At 37.5% G+C, this 25,917-nt stretch overlaps 1 protein-coding gene across 1 annotated transcript in view; it reads right to left on the bottom strand.

Moving 5' to 3' along the window:
• LOC110033630 (kinesin-like protein KIN-7E, chloroplastic) overlaps positions 1 to 22,541 on the bottom strand; it is a 124,178-nt gene extending 101,637 nt beyond the window's left edge. The window contains exons 1-6 of the mRNA XM_020737674.1: positions 21,961 to 22,541; positions 21,773 to 21,870; positions 18,309 to 18,398; positions 17,565 to 17,617; positions 4,416 to 4,481; positions 4,271 to 4,324 (exon numbers count right to left, since the gene is read on the bottom strand). Coding sequence (XP_020593333.1) covers positions 4,271 to 4,324; positions 4,416 to 4,481; positions 17,565 to 17,617; positions 18,309 to 18,398; positions 21,773 to 21,870; positions 21,961 to 22,286 — 687 coding nt within the window. The 5' untranslated portion in view covers positions 22,287 to 22,541. The remainder of the gene's footprint in view (positions 1 to 4,270; positions 4,325 to 4,415; positions 4,482 to 17,564; positions 17,618 to 18,308; positions 18,399 to 21,772; positions 21,871 to 21,960) is intronic.
• Between the last annotated feature and the right edge of the window lie 3,376 nt (positions 22,542 to 25,917).

Genomic DNA, 25,917 nt, shown 5'->3' with positions numbered 1-25,917 from the left:
AAGGTGGCATAGGCCCCAGTGTTAGCTTTATTGGAATTCAGCCAGTTGTTCGAGGTGGAGTGTGATGCTTCTAATGTAAGGATCAGAGCAATGTATAGCCAGAGAGGACAACTCATAGCTTTCTTTAGTGAGATGTTGACCGAGTCCATAAAAAAAGTGTTTGGCATACAACAGAGTTCTACGCAATTGTGAGAGCTCTTAACCACTAGAATCACTACCTGCTGACGAGTTAGTTCACCCTGATCTTAGATCACAAGGTTCTAGGATTCTTGAACAGACAAAGCGAGTTGAAGAGTAGAAAAGCTCCTTGGGTTGAGTTCTTGGCGTCGTTTCAATTTGTGTCCAAGCACAAAGCAGGAAGTCAAAATCAAGTAGCAGATGTCTTGAGTCTCCACCATTTGTTGATCACCTCCATGCAGGCTAGATTGGCAGGATTCAAAGTGTTGAAAGAGTTGTACAAGGCAGATTGGGATTTCAAGGAGATTTGAGAACAGTGTAAGGAGAGACGCACAAGACAGTTCCACATAGTTGATGGCCACCAATTCCACCAGAATAGATTGTATATTCTCAGATGTTTAATGAAGGAGTCCATCATTCAGAAAGTCACAATGGAGGATTAGCAGGACATTTTGGCAAAGAAAAGTCCCTCACATTAGTGAAGGATCATTTTTTTGGGCTAGATTGATGAGGGATGTAGAGCGGTATGTCAGTCACAAAATGGTTTCTCCAATTCGGTCCAATCCTTCCAAGCAAAGGCATCCCTCCTATTAGGAGCGGGAACTACCCCTCATTACCCTAGGGCTATAAATATGTTATTTTTGTGTTTTAGGTCAGTTTTTCTTCGAGTTTTCTGTCAGAACAACTGTCAACATCCAGGTCTTCCTTTCTAGGGCTATATCCGACGACGAGTAGTTTACGGTTGATACCAAAGTTAACATAAACAATAATAGGAATACATATTATAATTGAAAATAAATATGTAATTACAGCCGCACGCACTTGAAAAGAAGATACAACAACAAACACATGAAAACACGGTTAAGTGTAGGTGATGGTCGGTTTGGTGCAAGAGGATGGTGATGACACGGTGGATGGATATATGAGGCAGAAGGGGAAGTTGTGGTAGGCTGCAATGGGCTAAGGTGGGGAAATGTGGAGGTTTGAGAGTTGAAAGACAGCAAGTAGGGGTCGGCTTGAGAGCTAAAACAAAAGTAAACAGTCGAAAACAACTGTTCATGGTGGAGATAGCGAGTGGGAATGATGGCGGCAAAAGCAGGGAATGCATGGAACACTATGGGACTGCAAAAGGAGGGTTGTCAAAAGTTGCGATAGTGGGGGGAATGGCTAGACAGCGAAGACGGGCAACTAGAATGAATGGCAGAAAGGCAGAAGGTAGCCGAAAGGGATGGCAGCAGGTGGAGGAGGTGAAGGTTGGCGACTAGAATTGTAGAAAGACAGCAGGAGTATTGTCTGATGGTTCTGAAAGCGAATAAAGGAGGCAGCAACGACGGCAAGGTGATGGTTGTGGAGGATAAGAAGTCGACGATAATAACTCCTTCGAAAATGAGATGCAGACGGAGCAAAACTCAACCCTTAGAAAAAAATCACCACCTTAGATGATTTACAACCGGAGCGCCATCCGCCTTTGGATACAGCTCTACAAGAGAGGAACCAAGACGTTGATGGTTTTCTTGAATAGAAACATGACAAAAACTAACCCTAAACTGTCTGAAACACAAATATATAATAATAGGAAAAATAGGAGTGGGCCCCTCTACTTGAAAGAGGTGGTACTCCAATAGGAAGAGCCAACTAGCTGTCACGGATGCTATACTGAACCGATCCAGGCCGCAAACGTCTGTTCCCGCATCAATCTCATGCTCCTGCATCAGCCTCGCTCCCGCGCTCATATGTGTCCCACGTCATAAGAGACTTGTGTGTAACTGACTACATCTCATCTGAGGTGGTGATTATCCTCGACCTTCTCACTCCTCCGCAACCTTTCCTTCATTGTCGCCGTCATGGTATTTGGTGCGGCCACCAAAAAACAGCCACTATTGTTTTCGTGCAATCGTCTACCAGCCATCGATCATTCACAGTCTGTTGCCCCTTGCCGCCAACCCTCCTCTTTGTCATCATCCCGAGGACAGGCCCGCTTTCCGCCTTTCGGCCATCCAGCCCCTCCATACTTGTTGTCTTCCCCTAAACTGCAACTCACCACCCTCTTTGTAATGCTGCTGCCTCACATCAGCACCTGCATATCCTCATTCCAGCACTCTCCACCACTTCCCAACTCCGTAGCCGATCGCCACCTCCCCCAGACTTTTGTATCATGTTTGTTGTTATTTCTCATTTCCGTATGATTGGTTGTACTCCTTATTTGATTTCAGCAGTAAAATTTTCATTTCCCATTGTTGATTGGTTAACTCGAATGTCATTGTCACTCAAAAAGTAAAATGTAGGTCTTGAATAAAAAAAATGAAGTGACCTTAATGAATACTACTCAAAACTAGATCTAAATCGTACATAACTTAAAAACACATCCAGCCAAACCTAACCATATTAAGCACCAAAGATCCGAATTTGGTTGAGGCCTAAGGCCATCTATGAATCAAAAATTACTCTAAATAGTAGCATAAGAAGGGACGTCTAAAAAGTAAAAATGTGTCTTACAGGAGCAGAGCAACAACATTGTTGTAGCTTGTAGTGGGCAATGAATGTAGCAGCAGCAAACATGGCATCAAAGTAGCGGTCAAGATATATGGACAAAAGAGCAATGTAAATAGGAAGAAGCAAGCAATGAAGCCATAAGGTAACGGCAATAATGGGAAGAAGCAAAGAAGGAACCAATATGAGATTGGTGTGTCGATGACAACAGTCACAAAGCCTGAGTTCAATAGTTAAAAGCTGTAAGGAATTCGGGCACAGAAACAATGATGACTACTAAATATGATAATGAAACATCGATTTAAATAGAGAAGGAACACCATCTAGCAAGCAACTAGGAGAGAAGCAAGAGGGAGGAAAAGAGTAGAAATAGAGGGTTCAAGTGTGGGGTTTACGGTAAATATTAGAATAAAGTGAATTTCAATAACTTGGTTGAACCTTCAATTTCAGATTTCAGGAATTCACCTGAACTCTTGAGTTAATAATAGTCCGTAACTCATACACCCCTTATAGCCCATTCCAACTTGAAATAACAAATTATCGGCTTTTAGAATATAGACATTAGGAAACTATACATTCATCTTAGGCTCGGGTTTGGGCAAGACCAGATCAATACCAGCATTAGCCCATCTATGTTTCACTAGCACATCTATTACATATTTTATGTTCAAAATTCTTTGATAAAGTAATATTTTTACTTAAATCCATAAAATTTTATCCTGTATCCATCCTCACATTCTTAGTTACGCTGCCTTCTACTCTTTCCTTAAGCCCAAAAAATTAGCTGCTATTGTTTCCTTGTAATAGTAAGGAATGCTCGTTACAAGTATTAGGCTCGGATAATGGAGGCCATCAGAATAACTACTGTAAAACTGCCAAACTAATCCTACTTGCAACAGCAGTATATTAAGAATCAAAACATTTCAAATGAATTCAACGAAATTTCCAAGCAACGGAAGTGAAAAGATTTTTCCACATTTGAGAGTTCTGAACAGCAAATACACGCTCAAAAGGCTATTGAATAAAAACTGCTCCAAACGTTATTCGTCATTCATCAAACATGTTAATCACTTGGGCATCAAAAAGGAGTGAATAAAAACACACCATTTGAAGCACCAACTTAACCTTCAAAATATTAGAAATGCACCGAGCAAAAGCAGAATCATATTACAAAGAACCACTTGTAGGACAAATCGGACGGAATTAACTGTAACAAGCCAGTAGTCCAAAAGGTAAAACACAAATGAATAATGCCCAAATAAAAAATATTCTCCCTAGTATTATGTATAGAAAACAATTCCAGCATACAAAAGTATTTATTAAAGTGTTCTAAACTCTAAGAAGCAGGCGATTATAATGTTCATCCAACATAGCCGTCAGATTAGGTAACTACTTCAAGCTACTATCACGATAAAACTTGCTGAAAACCAGTGCACGGACAATTAAATTTGAAGAAAACGGTATACCAAAAAATAAATCAAGTTGCAAAGGGCTTCAAAAATACATTAAAAATACATTTTAAGTAAACAAATTGCACTGAGGACAATGATCAATTAGCAGCCCAGAATAATGTTATTGGGTGTTTAAAAAAATGATCCCTCACCTCATTATAGATCTCAAGATATGAAACACGAAGAAGAAATTCTCTGCCTGGGGTCTGAAGTAAAATATAAACGTAAGTCATTCACAGTATCTAATGGAATTAGATAAACAAAAAAATTTATTTCATACAGAGTTGCATAAATTACCTCTTGAATGATGCTGAACACATCCTTTATGGCTAATGGTATGATTCCAGGTGACTTTTGCTCTCCCTAGAAAAAGATAGTTTGAATATGCTAAAAGCTTAAAGCAAGAAGTAATTCAAATATCTGAAAGAAAAGGTAAAATTAATCCTATCAAAATGGGTACTTGAAATGATAATGACGTGTGATGACACAAAGTGACAAAAGGAAATTAGAGATCCAGGTATTAAGAGGGAGATGGAGAGGGTGAAGGGGCGGGGGAGGCCAGAGAGAAAATATTGTAAAAAGAAGCTTCAATTTCAATTCATCATCAATTAATTCAATTACTCACAAGCAACCATGACTAACCCTAAATATGAATATAGGGGTTGCAAGAAAATTTCATATGAAATCCTACCCTAATTAACTTTTTTAACCTAAATGTTGTCCAAACTAATTGTCAATGCTAGCTCAAATCTAAAATACCTTTAAAATTTTAATAAATTAAAACAAACCATCAACCAAATTTCTTGTATGGTAACAATTCCCAGGAGCAACATAAAACCCTTTTCTTGATGAATTACACTAAGCAGCACAGTGGAGGTGGAGGAAACGCTTCATGAACACTCGTCAGATCTTCAACATTTGCACATTGATCATAGAAATTAGGATGTGGAAGTTCTGGATCTTGACCTATTATCCCACAATCCCACGATCTTGACCTATTATCCCAAAATAATGCATCGGACATCTTCCTCAAAACAACCCCAAAGAACATCCCACAATCGCTTAACAGTGGATAACACAAACTCAACACCCTAACAATGTAAAATAAAGTAACTATATCTCCATAAATTACAGTTGGGAAGTGCCAACAAGGACTGGAAACTCCACAAACTCAGATGCAACAGCACCATTTGGCAACATTAATGGTTCAATCCCTAGTCCATGTTTATCTTCAAACATAAAAACATAAAGTTGATAGTTATGCTCATATTAAATCATCTTGCTCAAGTTCAAGCATATAAAGAGTGAAAGTTGGTGAAAAAATAGTCACTAGAGTGATTGGCATAGATGTAAAAGGAGTTTGTCAATTTTGCCACTAATAAATACATGAACACTTTGAACTTCAAGCAACTATTCAACAAGAGTTTCATGTGGCTTAGAATTTAATGAAAATTTCCATCAATGATTGAACTTGGAGCAGTTATTTGCAAAACCCTCATAAAATCTATAGCATAATTGAATGCATCCTCGCCTTTATCATCTAGAACATTCCAAGTAATAACTCATCAAATAATCTCTACCAGATTGTAATCATATGTTAAGATAATATTCTCTATGGAGATGCTCATGACCTTCATGAAAATGTCAACAAAAAAATGCCATTGATTCCATCAAGAATATCAGCAATTTCAATACTCCGTAAGCATGTTTTTATGCCATAGATCCTTCCCATATAATCTATGCATCTTGAACATGTGAATCTCCTTAGAAGCACCAAATTATGGTAACAAACAAAAAAATATATAAACAGCTTGAATGTAGAGTTAAAGAAACTTATATTACCAAATTATTGTAGAAGCAGAATTGATTGATGCCAAATTGATAATTACATAATGATTCCCTCCTCGGTTAGATTTTGGCCACTTAGATCAAAGCCTCACAAAGACCCTATTGCAACAGGAATCAATGTATAAGAGTGGCAACATAAAGAGACTTGCTAGAAAAGAAGTACGCAAGACTTGCTAGAAAAGATGTAAGCAGGGGATTTGTTGGGTAGTTGATCGCAAAAAAGATGGGAGTGATTGACGCAGAAAGCTTTAGGAAGTGACATTTATCGAGAACACAAACAATGAAGAGATGCCAAATGTGAATCGAAAAGCGCCAAAACACAGCGGAGAAAAATTTACATGAGCAAACAAGAGGGATGCGGAGGACATAGGAGGTAGAAGATATTGTCATGTAGAGAAGGATGATGGCGTAGCTAAGAAGTGAGTGAATGGCACAACAAATACATAATGCAAGGACTTTGGGAGTTGGGAGCTTTTGCAGTAAGGCTTAACAGGGTGAATCGTTATGGACGTTCGAGGAAATTAGAAAAGATGTCCAACGATTGTATAAAGAAAGGGTTGATGCATAAGACCACAATGAAAATTAAATTTGAACTTGAGTATTAAAAAATAAAAAAAATTAAAACAAAAACATCTAAATTAAATTTGAAACTGAATATTAAAAAATAAAAAAAATGAAAACAAAACATCAAATGCAAAATGATGCACAGAGGCAGAAAAATAGAAAAGAATCAAGTATAAGAACAAAGAACTCAAGAGAGAACAAAAGAGGGCAGAGAAGATAACAAAGCTTCAATCTTGTGGTTATCATGTATCTTATTTGGTAAGTATTTGGAAGTCGTTGCCAATGTCCAAAGTTCAAAACCAGCCCACATCAAATGTTTGCCTTGGCATTCGCCATTCCCAAAAAAAATGCACACGCTTCAATTCCCGATTCATCATCAATTGATTCAATTACATGCCAAAGTATAAAAATAGAGTTTACATGATAATATGAAAGTGAATTAACATATAACCCTATCTAAACCTACTTAATTTAAATTTCAAAATAAATCTTTATCAAAAAGGTAATTAAAGTTGATTTCAACTTAAAATAATGTGCTCAACTCCAAATTACTCCCAAACCACTCATATAGTAGCCCATTTAATTCCTAAATTTGATATTTCTCTAATTTAATCTTAACAAGATCCTTCAAAAAGGGGTTTAAGATGGGATCAATTTTGTATGGTTGAGAGACAAAAATGGGATCAACTTTGTATCACAATTTCTACCAGATACACTATTTTGAATAAGTTAGGTAAAGTCGATGGAATAAAACTTTATAAATGTGAAACTCAGAACTAAGTTAGCTACACATAAATATTTAATCTTAATAAAAATTAAAATTATGATAAAGTAAAAATATATTCTAAACTTAATTTCTCGTGTTACATCACCTAGCAATTGAATGAGTACAAAAACCAAAGTTGTTCAAAATGCACTTCAACAAATTATCTAGGAACTAAAATAAGTGATGCATCGGCCCAACCCCATGTTTGCCAATGAAATACAAGCTCATACCAAAGCATGTGTCGCATCACTTAGTCGTATCATTTTGTAGTGTTAAGCTCAACTCTTTTTCTGAGTAAAATCCTCGTTCATATTTCAATGTTTTGTTCAATATTCACCATAATAATTAGTCATAAATGTTTGTTTCTCCTCATTGTTTATCAGAGTCACTTAGTATTTGCTCAATATTTTTGCATTATTCGATTAGAGCAAGCTGCTTCATGGATGATCTTCTCTGAACACTCACGCCCACACTAGTTCTTATATGCTTCTCACTACTATTTTTTGCACTGGTAGTTCCATGTTCACAAGCTTTTCTCAATAATGCTTATTCATGCATAATCTTCACACTATCTCGCTTCATGCAGCCTCCACTTTTCAATCTTTAGTTTGCCATTCAATCTCATGAGCTTTGGATATTTAAGTATTACTATATCACTTCATTCTTTCAACCTTTGATTTTCTTTTGGCTTTCAAACAGCCAAAAATTACTCTCATCAAAATTATCATTACCACTACCTTATGTGGCTTAAATTTGATTAATTAAATAACTATTATATACATTATATATATATATATATATATGTAAAACTTGAGAGCACTTAATAAATTTTTCTCTTCACTCTGTGCTTTATGCTTTACACGTTGAAAAAGAAAAAGAAACCCTTGCAGATTGCGTTGAGCTATGCCTATTGAAAACATTCGTCAAATATGGTTGTCGATAGGTAAAAAATCTTCTCTATATAATACAGAGATATACTATTATAAAAATGGAATATTTAATTGGAGACTTTATTCCAGCAAAGAGGAATAGCTTCTCATGATATTCAAAGCATATTAGTTTACTGACGCGGGGCTCCCTAGGGGGGTTGAACCAGCTAAACCAAATGAATTGATTCAACCAAGAGGAGAGTAGGGGCAGCCGACTTATGATAATAGGTTAGGGATGTTGCCCAAGGGATGGGCCTCTCTCTCTCTCTCTCTCTCTCTCTCTCTCTCTCTCTTTCTCTCTCCCTCCCAAGGGGATGTTGCCCAAGAGGAATGGTGTCTGTGGCGGGCTGCTCTGCTAGGGTTTCGCCCGATGGCAATTCGCTGATTTGAATCCTTCAGCTTTCAATCCATCGTTTCCGTCGTGCTCGGCGACGAAGGGCATCTCTCCTTGAGATTTTTGAGCACGTCGTCTCCTCCAACGCTCCATCGTTTCATCCTGCCCAACGACGAAGGGCTTCGGCGTCGTCTTCGTTGAGCTTCGTCAAGGCAACCCTTTATGTGGTTCGTGTCTTCTGCGCGGCTTTTCGTCTGTCTTCGTGGACCTTGTCGAGCTGCGACTGTTCCACGGCTTCAACATTTGCGGCTTCGCCCCGACCGTCTTCAACACGTCATTTTTGCCCTCTGCCCGACTTGGCAAGGCTTCTCCTTGCTGTGATAGGGCTTCCTTCTTCGGTTGAACCTGACAAAGGCTCCTTTGCACAATTTTTTTCTCAGATGGAGATGGCGGTTGTCTTCCCCTCAAATTATAATAAGTATCGTGATGGTACAGGTGATTGTCCCTTTATTAAGAATGCAAGCAAGAAAACTGGGAAAGCAACACTTTTTTTCTCTGAGTTAGAAATTTCAACCCAGAATGAGAAATTCAAGTTTGCTCTTATTGAAAAATTTCCGTAAGGGCATCCACCTATGGAAGTTATCAGGAAAATTTTTGATGATCGCAAATTAGCAGCAAAGTGGAAAATGCGGCTCATAGATGGGAGACATGTATTGATTCAATTTACCATGACTGAAGACTACACTCAGACTTTCTCCAAAAAATATCTTAACATTGCTGGAAAATCAATGAAGTTACTCAAGTGGTCTACTGATTTTGACCCCAATCATGAACCTCATACTATACCGGTATGGTTTAATCTACCTGGTCTTAAGCTGCACTTTTTACTCAAGTGGTCTACTGATTTTGACCCCAATCATGAACCTCATACTATACCGGTATGGTTTAATCTACCTGGTCTTAAGCTGCACTTTTTTCATCATCAAGTTATTTACTCTATTGGGACCATACTTAGGGACCTTATGAAGCAAAATCTACCCACTTTCAAACTAATCAGATATTCTGTGGTCAGAATACTTGTGAAAAGAGATATTACTTTATCTGATGTTACTGAAGTCTAGTTGGGCACAACTCATAATTGATATTGGCAACTAATCGTTATGGAGCATAGACCTCCTTATTGATCTCATTGTAAAATGTTTGGGCATATCCTTAATACTTTTCATTAATATCATTAATATCATTGTAAAATGTCATAATTTTCATCCTAATTTGAAATATAAAGATCAAGTGAATAATGATAGATCAAACCACACTGCTCTGGACATATTTGTTCCACCTGGAGAGAAAACTACCACAGGACAGGATTTGATTTAATTGCCCCTGTGGACCCTCCCCCTGAAAGTACTGTTTCTGCGATTGATGAGAAGTTGGATGGCCATGCGGAGCAAAACCCTACTGAAAATAGTATTGAATGACCCCTACCTACACGGACTGATAATCAGGAGAACCTTGCAGCTCCTCATCTTCAGGAAGTATCAGGAGTAGAGGCGACAACTCATACCCCGCACACACTTGAACCTCTTGTGGGTACAGCTGTTGGCAATCTTTCTACTGAAGCACTACCACTTCATCCGAATGAGCAACAATCTTCGGATGAGGAATGGCATGTCTACACTTCCAGGAGGAAGAAGAAGAATGGAGATCTACTTGAACTAAGGAATCTCATGGATGATACTTTGGTTAGTTCGAACAATGGTACGCACCTAACCAATTTGTTAGTTGGTTCCCTTCCGAGAACTATAGGCAGAGTCAGAACTAAATTGCATCGTCCCGATTGATCTTATATGTACCATCTATTTTTTTGTTTTTATTTTTCTTTTTTTATGTGTTGTACCGTGTGGGTTGGGTGTCTTTTTGGGCCCACTCATACAACATATCTGTACATTTTCTCTTTAATATAATTGTCCTTGGGTTTTTTACATATATATATATATATATATATATAAGGATTGATCGAAGGCGGACACCCCCAACCAATACCAAAAGCAAATTTGAATCTCGTCTAGTCGAGGATACAAACCCAGGTCGAGAGGGAACTTATGCAGAGCCGCCACCTACAAACATACAAGGAATGGTCGAAGGCTATTATACGAGCCCCGGCCATCCCTCATGCGCTTAAGAATTCGAGTACAACATCCTATACTTGGAAGGAATCGTACCTCAAACCAAACGGGACTTACAACTGACAAGCAGATGTCCGACCAACTAATCTGAGTACATTGTGTCTGTGTGTCTATATATATATATATATATATATATTAAACGCCCAAGGGCTAATTTTATTGAAATTGAAAAGATACGTAGAGGTTGTATGAGAGGACCCAAAAAAAAGGTGTTCTACCCATACGATACATCAAACACTAGCATCCTAAAAGAATGAAACATAGATAAAACACAAAAAAAGAAAAAGAAAAAGAAAACTTATAGGAAATAAGCTGCTAGGCACGAGCCAGCTTGGTCTTGTCTCTGCCTCTGGTTCTAGGACCGGAGACAGCTAACAAATTGTTGAGTGTCGTTCCATTACTCGAAGTTACTAGGGTATCATCCATTAAGTTCCCAAGCTGGGGTGTGCCTCCATTCTTCTTTTTCTTTCTAGATGTGTAAACCTGTCATTCCTCATCCGACGACTGGCTCATCTGATCAGTGTGGTCAACAGAGTGTTGGGCATGTAGGAGAGAATGAGCCTCCAGCTCCTTACTAGCAGTAATAACATTCTGATTATGAAGAGATGGTAAGCATGTCTCTTCAACACCTGAAGCATCCTGGGGATGTGGAGCTTCAATACTATCCTGATTGTCGGGCCCAAGTAAACCATCTGCCAATATATCAGTCGAAAGAACAGAGAGACAGAGAGAGTATTGTTCCGGTAGTGGGAGGCGGAGCTGGCATTGCATCAACCAGTGTTTCGAAAGTTTGTGGAATGCACTCAGGGGCAGAGGAGGGACAGGTATGAGGTGGGGCAGATCTAGAAGCGTTTTTACTTGAAGGTTTTAAGTTTGGATGCAACTGATAACATTGAGAAGGAGAACGTCCAAACATACGGCAGTGAATACAATAAAGTGGTATCTGTTCAAGTTCTGCTTGCTTCCAAAAGCCCTGATGTTGTGTGTCAATCCATATTTCTCTCGAAAAAGGTAAAGTAATGTCCCTTTCTATCAAAATTCTGGCTTCTGAAGGCAGAGTTAGATTCACTGTAGGCGTGTCAGTTTTGAGGGGTTTACCGTACACCATCGCTAAAGCGAAGAGAATGCACTTGATCAAAAAGGTGGATCTTCAGACCTAGGAAGCGCAGTCAAACAGGAATGGCAGGAGGTTCAGTACGAGGGTCAAAATCCACCGTCCATTATAAAACTTTCATCACCTGGTTTTCTATTTGAAGAAGTCTTCTCGCAAACAAATAGGTGTAGTCTTCATCATTTGACAATTGAATCAGAATGTGACGACCATCCAATTTACCGATCTTCCAACCCCCTTTCAGCTTCATTTGCTCAAAGTCCTTATTATTCGAAAGGAATGGTCGAAGATTATTATACGAGCACCGGTCATCCCTCATGCGCCTAAGAATTCAAGTACCACACCCTATACTTGGGAGAAATCGTACCTCAGACCAGACGGGACTTACAACTGACAAGCAGATGTCCGACCAACTGATCTGAGTATATGGCGTGTGTGTGTGTGTGTGTGTGTGTATATATATCTTTGTGTGTGTGCGCACGCGCGTCGCGTAGCCCGGTTAGTTGGTTGGCATCCTTGGTGTAAAGCTCCTCAGGTTAGGGGTTTGAATCCTCCTCTGGCAACGTAAGCCTTAAGGAGGGTGGTACTCGAATTCCTAAGCACATTAGGAGTGGTTGGAGACTTGTATAATAGCCTCTGGCCATTCCTTTATTAATATGTGTGTGTATGTGTGTGTGTTGCTTACCCCGGCCTGTTGGTTGGCATCCTTGGTGCAAGACCCCTCAGGTCAGGGGTTCGAATCCCCCTCGGCGACGTGAGCTTTAAAGAGGGTGTACTCAAATTGTTAGGCAAATTAGGCGTGGTTGGAGGCTCGTATAACAACCTCTGGCCATTCCTTTTTATTTATATATATCTATATATATATATATATATATTGCAAAGCCCATGAGCTGATTTTAGTGAAATAGAAAATGATACATAAATGTTGTATGAGAAGAGCCCAAAAGAGGCACCCTACCCATACGATACAAGTACAGCAATACCCCAACAAAAGATACAGATAGACTCAATAAAATGTAAAACAAATTTAAAACATGCAGAAAACAAGTAGCTAGGGACTAGCCAGTTTAGTCATGCCTCTTCCTTTAATTTAAGAAGTGGAACGAAATAATAAACTTTGAAGAGTCGTGTCATTGTCAGGAGTCACCAAAGTATCATCCATTAAGTTTCCAAATTGGAGTCTGCCCCCAGCCTTCTTCTTCCGTCGAGAAGTGTAAACCCGTCATTCTTCATCTGAAGACTGGCTCATGTGATCCTCGATCTGATTTGATGTTCAAACCGCAGTAGGAGTAAAGGCAGACGTTGTCACAGCGATAGGTTCCAGTGTATGTGAAGTATGAATTGTTACCTCTACACCTGATGTTTCCTGAAGCGGAGTTGCGGGACTATCCTGATTTTCAGTTCGAACATTATCCGTTGTAGTATGGTCAGGAGAAGGGATTCCAGGGGCAGACACCAACTCGTGTCTAGTGATGATTCCCTCCTCAAGTTGGTTGTTATCATGTTTGTTGGGAGTGCGTTCAGGCACATGAGGTGCACTAATAGTGTGTTCCTGCTTTTGACTATTGGTTCCCAACTGTGAGTGTAATCTGAAACATTTTTTCTACGGGAGTTCAAACATCTTGCAGTGCTTGCGGTAGTATGATTTTTGTTCTATAATGATTTTTTGTCAATAAACATTGTGAGCAGATTCAAGTCAGACTTCTTTTACATTTGGTAGTGTAATATCTCGTTTAATCAAAATCCTTGCAATAGAGGGTCTTAAGAAATGAACTGTAGGTAAGTCTACATGCAAATATTTTCTAAGGATAGTCTCAATTGCATATAAGATAGATAGGTCAAAGAAATGAAGTTTGAGCTCAGGTAATGAGAACCAGATAGGTACAATTGGGGGTTCTTGGCTGGGATCAAAATTAGGGGTCCATTTAAGCAATTTCATATGTTTGCCCTCAATTGTGATGAATTTCTTTATGAAAATCCTCGTGTAATCATCTTTTGTATTCAGCTGTATCATAACATGTCTTCCGTCGAAATGACCCACCTGCCAATCCTCAACCAATTTGAAATCTTCAAAAACTTTCCTGATGATCTCTATCTTAGGGCATATCTTAGGGCAACCTAATTGACCTAATTGGAACTTTCCAACTAGTGTAAATTTGTATTTTCCTGCACGAATTGAAATTTCAGCGTCAGAGAAGAAAATTGATGGTTTGCCCTCTTTTTCTCTACTTTTTGATGAGATGGCAATCGTCATTTCCTGCTACAGAATCATTATAAATATGCGGGAATACTGCACTATCTGCGAGATGAAAAAGGGGAGTTGCGTTTGTGAACCACTGTAGCATAAGAGGATTTGGCGGAGTTATCACCGGTGAGGGCGGCGACGGCGTAGGAAAGCCCTGAGGCCATTACAACAGCCAGTGCCAACCTGCAGCACAGTGAGAAACTGCATGAATAGGGGTGTCGAGCGGCTCTGTCGCAGACGCCAGAGGCAGAGTTGAGCAGACGACTGTCGAGTGGCTCTGTCGCAGACGAGACGCAGGCAAAAGCAGGTCGCAAATGTCGAGCGGCTCTATCACAAACGAGACGCGGGCAGCCAGACGAGACGTGACCGCAACACGAGACGACGCGAATGGAAGCAGTCGACGCGAGATTACGCAATGCGAGTAAATCCCGAAGCCGAACGAAATGCGAGACGCCATGGTATATATATATATATATATATATATATATATTTGTGTATGTGTATTTTATCTGTGTTAGGGTTCAGTTCTTGCCTCAACTTTCTTGTTATCGTCATTTCCTCTCTTGCTAGGGTTGTATCCGAGGACAAGTGATGCTCCGATTGTATCCTCCTCTGAGATGGTGATTGTCTCCACATAATCCTTCCCTCAATCCATCATTGTTAGTTGTCATCCTACTTGTGGTCCTCCATGTCCCTGTTCTTCCAGTCGCATACTCTAAATCCCCCTACTACTGTTGTCGTCAACCACTCCTATACTTCTAGTTACTGCCGCAACTCCCTCTAATCCATCCAACTACTGTTGTAACCCTTTCCAATCCCTCTACATGTTGTTGCAATCCCTCCAACATAGCCCTCTAATGGCATAACCCCCTCCAATCTCTCCAGCTACTATCGCAAGCCCTCCATGATAACCTGCTACTACTGCCACCCCCTCTAACCTGCCCTCCTGCACCTGCATCATCCAACACACCATCCCACCTATTGTCCAACCGGTGTCCACCCCTACTGCACTCACCCTAGAGGGTCGTTTGAGCGTTTTGTGTTGTTTTATTCCGCTTTTAAAAACCTTGTTGTAATCCATTTGAGTTTTCAGCAATGATATCTACGTTCCATTGTGATTTGGGTAAACTCCCTTATCACTCTATGTTTTGTTCATTACTGATAGATTATTCCGCTTTTGATTGCTATTAGTTTAGATATCAAGTAAATAAAAAAAATCTCAGCAATTCTCATAATCAGGTAGGCATACACTTCCAATTGGTTGAAAGGATGCACCAATCTGAAATAATTTTGCCTTCATAAAAAGCGTACATCAAATCCAAAACAAACAGATTGCCTACACGAATATAGTATCATCATGAAAAACCTTCAAAAAGAATTATTTAGGAGAAATTGGAGTAAGAAAATATAGGATTATTAAGTATGAAGCACACAGGGATCACACAAACTGGTTTTGTAGACAGTGTATCGAGTGATCAAGGGTGAGGTGGACCTCTAGAGAATCAATATGGATAAGTTAAACCAAGACAGATACATTATCCTGTCAGATAAGCAAGTACTAAGATTTATTTATTTTGTTAGAACATCAAATCCTGTTAGTTAGGCAGAAAAATTTTGGACTTTTTTTTTCTTTTGTTTGGATGATTTTCGTTTGAACTCGATAGAATGGCTTTTTGGCATTAAAGATATTTGGTATAATGGCTTATCATGCAGTTCTTGGAGGTTATGTTATTTTGATGAAGGACACTTTTCTCCATATTTTTCACCCATGTATGTGAAATGCATGCCTTCTTTCAAGTGTGATGCCAAAAAAATAATAATAATAATTAATGTAATTGCCACCTAGCCATTTCTGATCTTCTTAAGTTCTATTCATCTTTTTCATCTTTTTTATCTCTTTATGGAATTTCTTGTCCAGACACCCATTTGACCCACACTAGAAAATGATCGGGAAGAAGATGAGAAGCTGCTTTATGATTTTTATCTATTATTTTCAACATTATTTTCAAACGTATACCTCATGAGTTAGTAGACCAAATTACAGCACCACAAGTACTATAATAATCTTCAGAGGATATTTTCTTTATTTATTTGGTTTAGATTTTGGTATCGTTTGGGCAGGCTAAAATTTTTTATAAATATGTTTGAAAAGATATTGTAGGAAAGGTAATTTTTTAGAAAAATATTATAAGGATTATATTTTTTTAAAAGGTAGTACAAATTTTTTTCTTAAGGCTCCCGCACTTTAGCATATTTAATTGCAAAAATCAACTTCCCTCCACAAAAATATCGGGAAAGCGACAAGAAAGTGGTATTCAAACGTGGGGGTGTGGCAGCAGTCTAAAAATCAAAGCCCTAAAAAAGATCGCCCCAACAAAAGCTGCATAAGTTTTCACTTTTCCATTCCCATCTTCCTACAGCCGTGATTATGATTTATTAAAATTTAGTATGATTGTGTCTTCATAATCATGTAGTCATTTTAACAATATACATTTTATTTACATTAAAAAAGAATTGACGGAGTTTTTTTTTTTGGGCAGTTTGATTGGTTGTAAAATGGGTATATTGCACTTGGAATGCAAGTGTTTTGAGAATTTTAGTGCTTGGTTGGAAAATTTTGAAATATTGAATAATTTTTCAATGAATTCCAAACTCACTCAATAGTTCAATTGTGATGTGTTCCCAGTACATGTCAGATTCAGAGAATTTTCAAATACATTACAAAACTATCACCGTAGCTACTGAGCACCACCGCCACCAATTGTTGAGCACTTCAGGCCATCACCTGACCGCCGTTGCCTGCTAGCAACTGGTGTTAGGCACTGCAGACCATCACCAGACCGCCGTTGCCAGCAATCACCCACTTGCAAGCCACCAACCGCCAACACCTATTGAACGGTACCGCTAGGACCTATTGGCATTCACTGTTGGGACCAGCTATTGGATTTTACATTAATTTCATTTTATTTCAAACAAAATACAAAAAAAGAATAAACTTCTACATTTTTTTTCACACCTAACCAAACAAATCATAAATATTTAGATACACTACATTTCAATTAGACTATAATCCTTTTTCAGCAAACCAAATGCCCCCTTCGCGTTGCTTGCAAAATCCTCAAGTCAAAGTTTTATTTCTTCCTTGTATTAACAAGAACACCATCAGAGAAATGCATGTAGATTTTTGCTTTGTTGGGTTGATTACAAGAAAAATTTTAGTCTTGCCTGAATGACCAAGCTAATAAACATGGAATAAGAAAAAAAATAAGGAATCATTTGTTCCAACAAACGGTCAAAACGTTACAACTAATCAACAGTAAAAATCATACAAGAAGTTATCTTGCACAAACATTCAAATCCAGAGCAGTTAAAGTGATTAATTAAGCATTAAAATAAAACAAAAAAACAGTCTTCTATGACATAAAAAGGATGTTTAGCAATGAAGAAATTACCCAAGCCTTACATGCATGGTATGAGTCTTTCCACTACTGGTAACACCATAAGCAAAAACTGTGCCTACAATGCATCAGAAGAAGTAATTAGCAGCCAATTGCTTTGGTTAAATACATGAAAACCAAAAAAGTTTCACAAAAGGGACTATTTTCTGGCATCATTATTGATTACAATCATACACATAAGAAAAACTTTCCAACTACTAGTTAGACAGGCCTTAGTAAAATATGTATAAGAATATTATATCAGACAAAACAAAAGCTCATCTAAAATGCATAATCCAAATTTCACATAATCATAATGTTGAAAAGAATTTTCTTTAAGAATACATGCTTCGATAAATTTGAGAAAGCACGAGCATAATTGTAAAACATAACAAAAAAATCCATCAAGAAAAAAGGGTCAGAACTGGAGTACTCATGTGTATAACTCGGCATAATGAACTCAAATAACAAAATAAAAAATACAGTGAGAAACTAAGAAAACAGCTGAGCTGATTCAGCAAGAAAATGAAGATCAATAAACATGTAGTTCTTCAGCCAACAAAAACTTTGATGAGAAGTACAATCTATAAAAGATTGTATAATTTTCAATACAATGTTGATCCAATCAAGTTCGGTCTGTTAGTATATTACAAAATTTCAACAATTTTTTTGCAAAATACAATAGCCAAAAAAGCTCAAAAATCTCACATCAAAATCACCAAAAAAAATTAGTAATACAAAAGCAAAATAGTAAAAAAAGAAGCAATTACCATTAATTCCTTGCATAGCACCACTTACAACATGTTGTGCAGCCACATCATAAACATGGCGAGTGGTTGTTGCTGGCCCAAAAACTCTGTCTGAAACACACAAAGAAAGTCATATGCTACCCATGTTTGCTATCTAACTAAAATGAGTGAAAATGCAAATCATAAGGCCGAAAAAGTTTGAATACTTAACAAAACAATATAGAGACGACCACAAAAGGAAATAACATAAGAGCGAGAAGAGAGAGAAAAGCCGGGGTGTGGGCGGGAGAATTCTCGCCACCCCTATGCTTTTGCAAATATCTGTACCCTTTTCTCTTTAATATAATTGCCCTTGGTTTTTTTAAAATATATACTCTAAATGAATGATCCATATACTAAAGGTTGAACACACATGACCTAAAAAAAACAACATTAAGTGTAGTTTGTGATTTTTTTAACAACTTTAGTTACACGTTTGAATAAATGAGCGAAAGATTTAACTATATATAAATTTATATGGCGATCCTCGTCCTCATTCTCGCTCTGCAAGGGTTCGGCATATTTAGGGTCGTCTGAATTTGGTCGGAAAATTTTTGTATGGTCATCTCAAAATGGAGCTGATTTGTAAGAAAAATAAGGTTATGCACATTGTTGGTGAGTGAAAAATTGAACTTTTAGATGGAAGACACACTCTTATTCAACTTAATAATAAAGAGAATTACACGCATTTATTTGCTAGAATGATTATCTGAATTGATAACAGAGCAATGAAGATTTTAAAATGGTATGTGGATTTTGACCAATCATTCTAGTTTAAAATTTCATTATTTCACTCAAAAAAGAGTTGTACTCTATTGCCTCAGGTTATGATAAACCACTTAAAACGGACACTCATACTTTTAATCTTTCTCGCCCATCTGAAGCCAAAGTACTTATTGAAAGAGACATCACTACATCCGCTTCTAAGGAGATTTGGTTGGGCACACACTACCATGGATATTGGCAAAAGATAGTGATTCAGCATTTTCCTACTTATTGTTTGAACTGTCGTATATTCGGTCACTCCAGTTCTCAATGCCACCATCTATACCCCCAACTCAGACAAAAAAAGCAAAGCGCTCCGCCAAAGATAAAGAATTTAGCTCCTTCTGTTGAGCTCCAAATTATTGACACTATTGATCATCAAAAGGGTACCCCTCAAGACGTCACTAACCTCGCAGATAATATGTCAATCATTCAGTCTTCACACAATGTTGTAGCTCCGCCGTCTTTGGAACCTCCAATCGTGGGGGCGAGGGAGATTCTTCAGACCCCACCTGCTCTAGAACCTATCACTGATATTACATATTGCAATACTCCTACTGTTTCACTACCGTCTCATCAGGTCAAGCAAAATATTAATATTTCTCAGGCTCATGAGAATCAAGATGTGCAACAACCTACACCTGTCCGGCAACCTTTGAAACAATTCATTGATCGGATGAGTCAATCCACGGATGAGGAATGACAGGTCTACACATCCAGGAGGAAGAAGAAGAATGGAGACCTACTTGAACTCAAAAATCTGAAGGGCGATATTTTGGTTAATTCGGGTAATGGTACGCACCTTACTAGTTTGTTAGTCACCTCCCTTCCGATAACTAGAGGCAGAATGAAGACTAAAGTGGGATATCCCTAGCACTTTTGTGTCTGTTGGTGGCTTTTTGATTTTTTATCATGTTGTATCTTTGTTTTATTTGGAGTTGTGTGTGTTGTATTGTATGAGTTGGGTTTTCTTTTAGACCCTCTCATGCAACATACATGTATCTTTTCCTTTTTAATATATTAAGCTTTGGTCTTTTTCTAAAAAAAAAATTATATATATATATTTCTCGATTCATGTGTGTCATCCTTGCACATGGGTCATTCTAATCTTCTCTGTATCGTTCCAATTTTATCGGATGTCCGAAGACACACAGACACACACACTCGAACCCGTGATCTGAGGGAACTTACAGTAAATCTCACCAACCAACAGGCCACGGCTTGCGACAAACTTAACTATATATATATATATCTATATATATATATATATTATCATTGATTCTTAGTTAAGCAGTGAATCCTCACGATGGATATCAATCATTCTAAATTGATAATATTTGACAATTTACAAATAAATTTTATCTTGAGCATTTCGCGAATTTGCACTTAAAATTTAAATTGGATATGATTTTCTTCTAGCTTCATTAATAACATCTAGCTAGTATGCACAATTAAAATGCCTAACCATAATAGGATTAAAAATGATTTTTTTTTTACTGAAAGTTACTCTTATTTACAAAATTTTTCTATACTTATGTTAGTTCGGAGTTGACCTTCTAAATTTGATGTATATTAGATGATTTTTTTTTCCATCTCTCTATTTAAATTTTGGTTCTACCACTAACTTAAATAATGGCATAGCTTCAAACCACATAATAAATTTAGCTTAAGCAAATCTCCCAACTGCTTCATGGAAAGTTTTCCTTGGTTTCTTCATATTTATGCATCATTGATATAGCTTTCCTTTCATTTACGTTTTTTAAAAACTATTTTGGTTTAAGTGAGAAATATGCTTATGAAGTCCCTATTTTACATATGCATCATCTCTATGGCTTAATTTGCATTGACTAACTTATGGAGAAGCTATTAATTCTACGTAAAAGCATGTTGACATTATGTCACACAGCACAGCAAAAACATAACATCGACATTATTGTACAAAATGAAGAATTAATCTACAAATAAAATATGTCACATAGAAATAAGATATTTAACATATACATGTAACTTTACGCCAAGCTGGATGAATTAACTTGATTCAAATTAACTTATTTTAAAGTTCTTATTTCTCAGTAGAACCACTTTTAAAGTGTTATGGTAAAAGAGTTGAACACATTCAAAGAAAAAACAAAAAGTTATTAGAACATTAAATATTGTATAAGTAGTTAACAGGCAACAATTTAAACGTGAAATTATCTGGTGAAAAGAGCATTACTCCTTCAAAAAAGTAAGAAGGCCTGAGACTAATTCCATCATCTACTTTTTGGGGAGCTTTCCTTAGGAGATAAAGTGCTAGGTTGCAAGTTACTGACACATTTTGAATGAGTAATTCCATACCTAACCGGATCATCAGATGGTCAACATTTTTTCATAACTAAGTTGACTTTATTTTCTCGCCTAAGAAGAAAGAAAATGACAAATTAGTATCTCCGAAGCTCTGTCTGAAAATTCACCCAAACTTTTTTTTGTATTCAGCATTAGTCATTTTAAATTCACAATAGCTTACAGGTCTTTAAAACCTGTCATTATTAACTCTTGCTTATTGGTGAATATGTATCTCTAAATGTAGAACTACGAATGCTTTCCATTCTAACCACATCGCCGTTTAAAATAAGCCCGTTAGAGCAATACATGCCATGATGTCGAGCATGGATTAAATCAAAAAGAAAATAGAAACCTACCAAATCCATAAGCAATGCTGGGATTATACTCGTTCCGAACATTAAAGTCGCCGTCAGCATACCACGCTATCTCATCCCCTTTACTGATCTCTCGCGGACTTCCAGCACCCAAGTCGAAACGCCAACAGTTCAATACTCCCTAGTAAGAAACATTAACGAAAGCGATAGATAAATCAGCATAACTCTACCTGAGTGGCCGGAATCGGACCGTGACCGTGACATTCTCCTCGGATTTGTGAAATTCAGGCTGCTCAATGCCCGGATACGAGAACGAAGAATTGGAACCGGAGACGGGCGAGATCCTAGAGCTTCCCGGGCCGCGCACTGGCGCCGCTAAGGACGCTGAAGAAGACGGCGTCGTCTGCCGACTAGTAGAAGAATACGTCGGCGTTGTGGGTCTGACGCCACCTGTGGAGGGGGTCGTCGGGCGAGCTCCAGGCTTTGATCCGGGGGCCGAGGAGGTCTTACGCGATCGGAAGGGTGAGATGCTCGACCTCTGCAGTCGAGAAGACATCGAAGGCGTTCAAGACTTCACTACGGTTTCTCTACCGCTCCCGCGTTAGGGTTTTAAGGCCGACGAAGAAAGGAGAGGAAGAGAGCGGCCGGTGGCGCTCACATGAACTCTGCTGCATTCGGTCCCCCCTTTTTTACCCCTTTTTTTCCCCCTGAAATAAAAATGTGCATTCTGCTTCGGTACTTTGACCGGAAGTAGCTTATAAACGCCTGACGATCATAGCTTACTGCGTTGATTTCCTGAGGCGTGGTCAGTGTAGACGAACTCTCACCTTCCGCCATTTGTATCCGTGTCCTCTAGTTGGAGGGAGATTTCGAGTCGTTAATGGGCCCGACTTTCGTTACGGGACGCAAAATAAAAAACCTTCTTTCATGTCTCTGGAGTCCAAGAATCTTTTGCGGGTCACACATACGACACAATTCATATGTATTGATTTATTATAGGAACTAGACAGAAATGGGATATTTAATAAGAGATACTTATCTTTCTATGTGTTATTGAAAGAGCATTTGAGCTTCGAAAAAATGGGTTATTTTACACGATATGTCCATCTATATTTTTAACAAGTAATTGAAGTTGTGGTCACTACGATGACTCTCAACAACTACATTGGTCGGTATCTTTTACATAGTGATATTGATTTTAATACTGCAGATGAGGCCCAATCACATGTCTCCGCCGAGGCTTACGAACATCACCTAGGTCATTCAAGATTAAAAGTTAAATCGGATTTACATGACTCTTGTAGGTGTTGGGTTGATGATAGAGTTGTGAGAATAAATTATAAGTGCAATAGTTGATGTATAAAAAGATTTTGTGAACTTCATGTTTTTTTATATATGTAATGTGTTGCAAAAGCAACTATTGTTTATTGTAATGACGCTATTGACAATAATGTTCGTATGGAATTTTGATTCTGTGCAAATAATTTTTTATTCCTCTCTCACATGGATGACCTCTAGACAATCGTGAGTTTAATATGGATTTTTTTTTTCTTGTGTATCTTTTTAGGTCTATGATAACATAAATGATCTTAGGGGTTTTTTTGGATGGTTCATGTGGTGATATGTTTTTCAATGCATATAAGATCGGTATTACATGGTTTAAAGGCAACCAAGAACCCCTTATTTTTTGGTTTTTTCGAATGGCATTTGTGGTGATATGCTTCTGTGACACATATGTGTTTGATATCAGGTGGTTTAACGACAAGTAATAATCCTTATTTTTTAAAAGGTATGTTATCTACTTATAGTGGCATATTATTTGTTGGTTTGTACTTTGTGCTGTTAGATCACATAACTTTATAAAATTTTATTTATGTATTTCTATTATTCTTTGTTGACTAATGTTGCATCTAAGAGTTTGTGTTTTGTGGCTTTAAATCTTCAGAAAAGATAAGTAAGAGATCTATAATACATAAATGATCTTAGGAGTTCTTCGGGATAGACTTTATGTTGTTATGTTTTTGTGACACAAACGAACTTAGTATTAAATGGTTCAAGGCAACCATAAGCCTTTTTTTATAAGGTTTACTATCTTCTTGTAATGACAAATTATTTATTGTTTATATTTTGTGCTCTGAGACCTCAAAACTTTATAAAATTTTATTTTTGTATTTCTATTATTCTTTTTTACTAATACTACATCTAAGGGTCTGTATTTTGTGGTTTTAAACCTTCAGAAAAGATGAGCTCGAGAACTTTTGGTGCCTCTAAAGTATTGTACTGCTACTATGGACTGTAGTGTTCTCTACTTACTTTGTGATAAAAGCATAACTATGGGAGAAAATTTTACAGGTGTCCAAGAAATAAATCAGAAAAATGTGACTTCTTCAGGTGGGTAAATAAGTTTAATGATTTCACATCCGATAGTGATCGGGCGTTGAGAGTTTCATTGGATCAGAGATTATATTGTTAAATTAATCATCTGCATTTTGAACTCAACATTATGTTAATATTAATTGTTATTTCAATAATTTTATTTTTTATTTTGATTCTTACTCACTCTTTAGTGATGCGTCAGTTTTATTGTATAATCTCTAAATTTAATATTTGTTTTCATGTATGAAATGTGTACTCATGACTGATTATGTTATAAACAACATAGTAGTATAGTAAAAGAAATTACCTTTTATCATAAACAGTTGTCGACCTCATCTTTGGTAAGGTATGTCTCCCTCTCTAGAGTCTAGGATCCAGTCATAAGACTTCCCTACTGACTCTCATAGCATACTAGTATTGAAACTCATACTATTTAGAAATTCAAATCATTTCTTGACTCCTGATAGTCTCATGTTTATGGTCTTGAATCCTCAACTCTTGGTTGAGTCAATTAAGACCAACACATTGAAGCTCAAGATGAGTTCCTATAAGCATTAGAGATGCCCTGTGAGGACCTTTGATCACAATTCAATTCACACCTCACACTCTTTTACTCTCCCTCTCAAAACGCGCAGCCCAAACTCACCCTTCCCCCATCCTAAACCGTGGCCTCCCAAGCCTCTACACTCCTTCCAATGCGACGCAGCTCTCTTCCCTCTCAACCCATGAAATCCAAAGCTCTGAACCCTCTCTTTCCTCCAGCCAATGAAGCTTCATGATCCAAACCAAAAGCCACCTCACTCCTCCAAAATAAAACAAACAGCATTCAAACTTCACACTCCAACGCTCCTTATCATGAGCTCCCCTCTCAAACTTCCTCTTTTATGTTTTTCTATCACCCTTCACACCTTCTCCCAAGCAGCCATCCATCCTCTTCAAGCACCTATGTCGTAAGCTCCCACCAAGATAAGAATGCATTTTTTTCAATTGATTTACATGTCCAGCATCTAAGTTTTTATATCAACATGCATAGTGTTGTAATGCTTATAATTTACATGCATACCAACTTCTTCCTATGTCTGACATGCCTAACACTTAAGCTTGTTTCAAAAAACAAAAAAGAAAATTTGCATACCTACAATTTAACTCTTATGTATTTACATATAAACCAACTTAAACTCTTTTCTTTGTTTATGTATGCGTCACCTTATTTTCGTAAGTCCAAATATTTAACACCTAAACTCTGAAGATCAAGTATATATCACCTTATTCCTACATATTCATATATTTAATACCATTATTTTGACTGTTTGCATTTATGCCACTCATAACTTTGGATGAATTACATGTACATCAAACAAATTTCATGGATTTACATGCATGCTACCAAAACTTTGTGTGTTTGCATGCTTATTACTTAGATCTCATGTATTTACACGTTTGATACCCAAAGTTAAAATTTTACGAGCAAATCACTCAGATCTTATATATTTACATGTTTGACACTTTAGAGCCCTAAACTTTATGATTTACACATGTGACACTTGAATCTAGAATAGTTACATGTCATGCCATTAGGATTTTTTATATTTATATATAGAAACAACAAAAAAAAAACCTTCAATGTTTACAACCAAAACAAACTATAGAGAGAGGAAGAGAGAGAGAGAATGAGAGAGAGAGAGAGAGAGAGAGAGAGAGAGAGGATATGAGAGCTTAACAAATTTCATATTAAAACATAAAAAAAAACTAATAATCATATATAAATAGAGACATCCAAAAAAAATTAATATACTAAACACAATATATAT

The sequence above is a fragment of the Phalaenopsis equestris genome, unplaced genomic scaffold (genome assembly GCF_001263595.1).
Source record: "Phalaenopsis equestris unplaced genomic scaffold, ASM126359v1 Scaffold001241, whole genome shotgun sequence".
Taxonomy (NCBI): domain Eukaryota; kingdom Viridiplantae; phylum Streptophyta; class Magnoliopsida; order Asparagales; family Orchidaceae; genus Phalaenopsis; species Phalaenopsis equestris.
The sequence above is the reverse complement of the archived record's forward strand: the minus strand, read 5'-3'. Positions and strand labels throughout refer to the sequence as shown.